This window comes from Nanorana parkeri, unplaced genomic scaffold, assembly GCF_000935625.1.
Source record: "Nanorana parkeri isolate BGI_ZX_2015 unplaced genomic scaffold, ASM93562v1 scaffold754, whole genome shotgun sequence".
Lineage (NCBI taxonomy): Eukaryota > Metazoa > Chordata > Amphibia > Anura > Dicroglossidae > Nanorana > Nanorana parkeri.
Window position 1 is genome coordinate 190,160 of NW_017307022.1, and position 5,263 is coordinate 195,422.

Genomic DNA, 5,263 nt, shown 5'->3' on the forward strand with positions numbered 1-5,263 from the left:
TGACGTGTTTATATATTTTAGGTTTGCTCATTGCATGCTGATTGTAGGATATTATCGTCTTTTCTGTTTTTTAATTGCGTTTATTCAATTACAATGACAAGCATGACTCCCCAAGTATAGCACGGCCAGTATTGGTCAATATACACACAATGACATAACACATGTGGCCCTTCAGGGCCCCAAAACTGACATTGTCCAGCTATTGCAGTATTCCCTGTGCCCACTCATGGCTGGTAATCTGCCAAGAAGTAAGGTGCCCGAGTGCCCGTCAGGAAGGGGCTATGGTATAAGTTGTGTCATCCTCACAATGGCAGCCCTATGGGTTTGCCTTGATGTTCTCCTGGATCCAAGGGAGGAATCTGTAGACGTGGGAGTAGACCCCCGGCTTGGTTCTAAGGCCGCACTTTTCTCCCCAGCTAACCACGCCGACGACTTGGGCCACACCGTCCCGGTCACAGGCTAGGGGACCGCCAGAATCACCCTGGAGGAGACACAAGAGGTAGTCAGAGGATTGGGGAGTTCTCAGAAAGAAGAATTGTCATCTACGGCAAACTAATAGGATTTATAGCATCTGCCTTCAAAGTTCCGCTTAAGATCATGTTGGTCTCCTCTAACATTTCCTGAATTGTAGTTGGGGTATGGATACAAGTCTCTCCTACTGTCATTTATTATTGTGATGTGCGCGCCTCTACACGGCTGTTTGTGGTACCCATCACTAGAAAGGTGTAATTTGTCAATAGAAAACAATGTAATGTATTTCCTTTGTATCAACAGTATAATATCTTACAATAGACTTTAGTAGACAATTAAGAGAATAATAGGATTTTTGTACTCACTGTTAGTCTATTGAAGTCTACTGAGGGACACTGGAAGTCATGTACTATCAGGTTATACTGCTGCCTACAGGAGGATTGGGCATCCTGCTACCAGCATGCCTCCATTTTGAAACAAAGCAGGACCAGCATAGGGTTGCCGCCCTTTCTTCAAGCGAAACCCGAACACTATAGTGCAGTTTTCTTTTTGAGAGTATACCGGAGAAAACAAGGAGAGACAGCCAGGAGATAGAGGAGAGACAGCCAGGGGAGAGATGGAGAGAGAGAGGAGAGACAGCCAGGGGAGAGATGGAGAGAGAGAGGAGAGACAGCCAGGGGAGAGAGAGAGGAGAGCGAGGAGAGACAGCCAGAGGAGAGAGACAGCCAGGAGAGAGAGCCAGGGGAGATAGCCTGGGAAAATAGCCAGGGGAGAGAGAGGGAGAGACAGCCAGGGGAGAGAGAGGAGACAGCCAGGAGAGAGAGGGAGAGAGAGAGAGAGGAGAGAGCCAGGAGAGACAGCCAGGGGAGATAGTGAGCTGAGACATCCAGGGGAGAGAGAGGAGACAGCCAAGAAAGTGAGGAGAGACAGCCAGGAGGGAGTGAGGAGCGACAACCACTGAAGAACTTGGTAAATGGGCCAAAGTATAAACTGTCTTGCGCAATCTCATCCATGAGAACAAGAGAGCGCAATCCACAGGCATACTAAGTGATGAGGAGACCTTCTGTAGCTGGGCAGCAGACCTGTCCTGTGTAAGAGTAAGGCTGTTTAGAACCAGGAACACCAGAGCCCCAAGGTTGCCCGTCTGCCTGACATTTGTGTCCGGGTTTCTGCTGCCATGAAACCCGGACACAGCATTCAAAACCTGGACTGTCCGGGTGAATCCTGGACAGGTGGCAACCCTAGACCAGCAGCATGCATACATACATTGATTGAGGGATGAGATTCCTCCGACGTCCTCTGCACCAATAGGTTGCCCAGGACTCCTCCACAGCACAAAAGAGTGGCATCCATCATGAGGAGCTTCCAGAAGACAGGAAGAAACAACCTCACTGTCTCTAGAGTCAGATTTCTGAGCCACCAAGCCAGGGACAACCTGGTCTTTACTGCTAGACTGTCCAAGGACTGGACTAACTTGTCCCATGAGACAGAATGTTGCTTGAAATGAAATTGGGCAAATGGAATTGCCTTGGAGGAGGCTACAATGAGCCCCAGGACTCTCATGCACAGTCAGGCAACTCCTGGACCACGAAGAGTATGAATCTGAAATCAGGAATCTCTCCTGGGGAAGAAAAACTGTAACTTGAGCCGTGTCTAGGACCAGTCCCGGATATTCCAAGCGATGGGTTGGTTCCAGTGCTGATTTTTGAAGGTTCAGGATCCGTCAGAACCTCGGCAAGGTTCTAATGGATCCTGTTGTTGTCTATGTTGTGTGCTAGAACCTACACAGACTGGTCCCTCAGCAGTAGGTCATCTAGATATCCCACAATGGGACTCAATAAGAATGGGTAAAGCTGGTACTGGGGCCAGCACTTTGGTGAACACCCGAGGTGTAGAATATAAGCTACATGGCAGGGCTACAAGATGGACTCACAGCGAAGTGCAGGAATCACTGGCATGGGCAGATGTAGGTACGTGTCCTCAAACCTGAAAGGCAGGAAAGGGAGTGCGAGGAAAATGTAGAAGATAGTCCACCTTGTGGTTGATGTCAGTGCTCAGTCCCTCAGCTTTAACCCCGTCCCCTAAACCTGCAGAAGTGGGCAGTTTGCAGGTGGTCAGCAGACCAAATGATGAGATATCTTCTGATGCTTAGCCTACAAGTGAGTCTTCAGAGACAGATAAATAGCAGAGGCAATGTCAGTGTCTACCCTGATCTATATCTATATCTATATCTATATCTATAGATATATATATATATAGATATATATAATTTATTACAGACATTTCTATCACAATGCACATTGACATCAGTCCCCACCCTCAAGGAGCTTACAACCTAAGGTCCCTAGATCATATACATACAGGGGCAATTCAGGCAGGAGTCAATCACCTACCAGCAGGTCATTGGAGTGCAGGAAGAAACCAGAGTACCTCCACTCCAGGCAGAGTCCTGTCCAGGATTAAAACCAAGGACCACAGAGCTGCCATGGAGGGGTGCTAACCACTAAGTCGCACCAGCAGATGCTCCACGCTGTAATGGAACCTCAGACAGAATGATGGAACCTACCTGACAAGCGTCAACGCCCCCTTCAGGAACTCCGGCACACAGCATACTCTTGTCAATGAATTTTCCATAAAATGTGGGGTCGGAGCAGTTGGCTTCAGGGATGACCTGGACGGAGGCTTCGAGCAAGTTGGCAGAGTAACCTGCAGCAGAACAGAGTGATATTAGGCTTGGGGTCTTCCAGGTTGGGTTTATACACAGCCCAATCTTTTTGCACTCATGGGAAGATACCATTGAGTTCAAGGAGAAGCAGATATCCTCACCCATGACTCTTTGGGAGATACCTGCTCCTGTATGGTTATATGTTTGGATGGCACATTCTTGGTTCAGCAGCCATCATCCAGGGTCACCATCTACTTCCTGGACAGAGGTGCCGGCTTGGAGATGGCACAGTCATGTAAATGCTGATGCTTGTGCAGTTCTTGGCTGTGTTCACAAATATCTGACACAGGTCAACCCCTGCTGCAGCATCTCACCTTGTGACTGGATACAAAGTTACAATGTTGCAGTCTGATCACTGGAGGAGGCCAATCTGAGGAAATGATTCCTCCTACCTGCAGCAGACTGATCACTGGGGGAGGGGAGACTGAGGAAATGTTTCCTCCTACCTGCAGCAGGCTGATCACTGGGGTAGGGGAAACTTCCTCCTACCTGCAGCAGGCTGATCACTGGGGTAGGAGAAACTTCCTCCTACCTGCAGCAGGCTGATCACTGGGGGAGGGGAGACTGAGGAAATGTTTCCTCCTACCTGCAGCAGGCTGATCACTGGGGTAGGAGAAACTTCCTCCTACCTGCAGCAGGCTGATCACTGGGGTAGGAGAAACCTCCTCCTGCCTGCAGCAGATTGATGACATCATCTCAGCCAGGCAAAGTCTCTGGCTGGAGCCAACATTACATTTACACACATTTACAGGTAACAAAGCAACTAATGGAAGATCAGTTTTATTTCTGTTGTGATTCTCTTTCCGGCGTCACTCACCTTTTTCCGACCTCCCCCACCCGGCGATATCGCACATCTTTCCTGGTGGAAATTCCCAGTCTGGTAAACACGCCGTCCTCACAAAGCGCGTCTCCCTGGCACATTTGCCTTTCACTTTCTTCAGTTTCATGAGAGCTGCAACCAGGAAGAAGCAACACGGGATTAGGGAATCGGTGTGGATTGTTACAGAACCCGAAGTGAGCCCAGGAGAGTCCCATCACATCTCTGGTGCGGACGGGTCACCCACCGATATCATTGTGCAGGCTGTACGTCCCCTCCACAAAGTCTTTATGTGCGATGATCTTCTCCACCTCCAGGGCTTGCTCCGAGCTCTCGTTCTTCTTTATGTCAGATTTTCCCAGCAACACCCTCCAGAGATTCGGCAGCAACCTGCGTCAAAGAGGAACAATTCTGTATGTACCTATATGGCCTTATTGCTTCATTACATATGCAAGGGCTGCTTCCCAGATAGCAAGGATAACTTGCTACAAACTTGTGTCGGGGTTAAATTGTAATTTTGTTAACTTGCTGCACATACCTTTAGGGAGCAAAAATAAAAGATCAAAGACTAAACCAATATGGTTTAATAAAACTGTAAAACAACACGTCAAGGACAAGAGAGCGACATTTAAGAAACTTGCAGCTCAATTTCTTGCTATCTGGGTTCCTTCCCCGTGACCACGCTTTAATAGTAATATTTCCCTTACAGGGTCGCAGATGGCAATACACTCCCAGCAAAGGTTCTGCCCCTTTCCCACTCTACACAAAACCAAATACAAAGTTTAGGCAGGAGTTCGGCTTTGACATCAGGCAGCTGGGAGTGTCTACATCAACCAGCTCTGCCCCTTTAAGAAGATAGAATGGCTGCAATGTGGTTTTGGGCACTCACAATGGTTTCACGCAATGGGCCGCCGTCAGAATCCAACACTCGGCTATCAGAGTTCCACCGCACAGGTGACCGGAGGGATAGTTGCCAGAGGACCCCTTCAGCTGCAGCGATGCCAACCACGGGTGATTTCCTGGTTGCGTCCTCTTCCCCCCGATGATCCTGCCACGGGTGCTTGTAGGGAACTCTCTCATCCCACATGTGGAGAACGAAGCATTCACCTTCACTGTTGTTCTGGGGATGGTCGTGGTTTTAGGCGGCTTCACGGTCGCGGTGACGTTAGGGCGCAAAACTGTAATAGAGGAACAGTAAAGAACGGCTAAGAGAGCTAATGAGATAGTGTGTTGTATGAAGAGAGAGAGAG

General features: G+C 48.9%; 1 protein-coding gene across 1 annotated transcript in view; it reads right to left on the reverse strand.

Annotated features, from left to right (window-relative positions):
- Positions 1–316: 316 nt before the first annotated feature.
- HABP2 (hyaluronan binding protein 2) overlaps positions 317–5,263 on the reverse strand; it is a 144,883-nt gene continuing 139,936 nt past the window's right edge. The window contains exons 10-14 of the mRNA XM_018564477.1: positions 4,903–5,191; positions 4,261–4,403; positions 4,014–4,148; positions 3,038–3,177; positions 317–481 (exon numbers count right to left, since the gene is read on the reverse strand). Coding sequence (XP_018419979.1) covers positions 317–481; positions 3,038–3,177; positions 4,014–4,148; positions 4,261–4,403; positions 4,903–5,191 — 872 coding nt within the window. The remainder of the gene's footprint in view (positions 482–3,037; positions 3,178–4,013; positions 4,149–4,260; positions 4,404–4,902; positions 5,192–5,263) is intronic.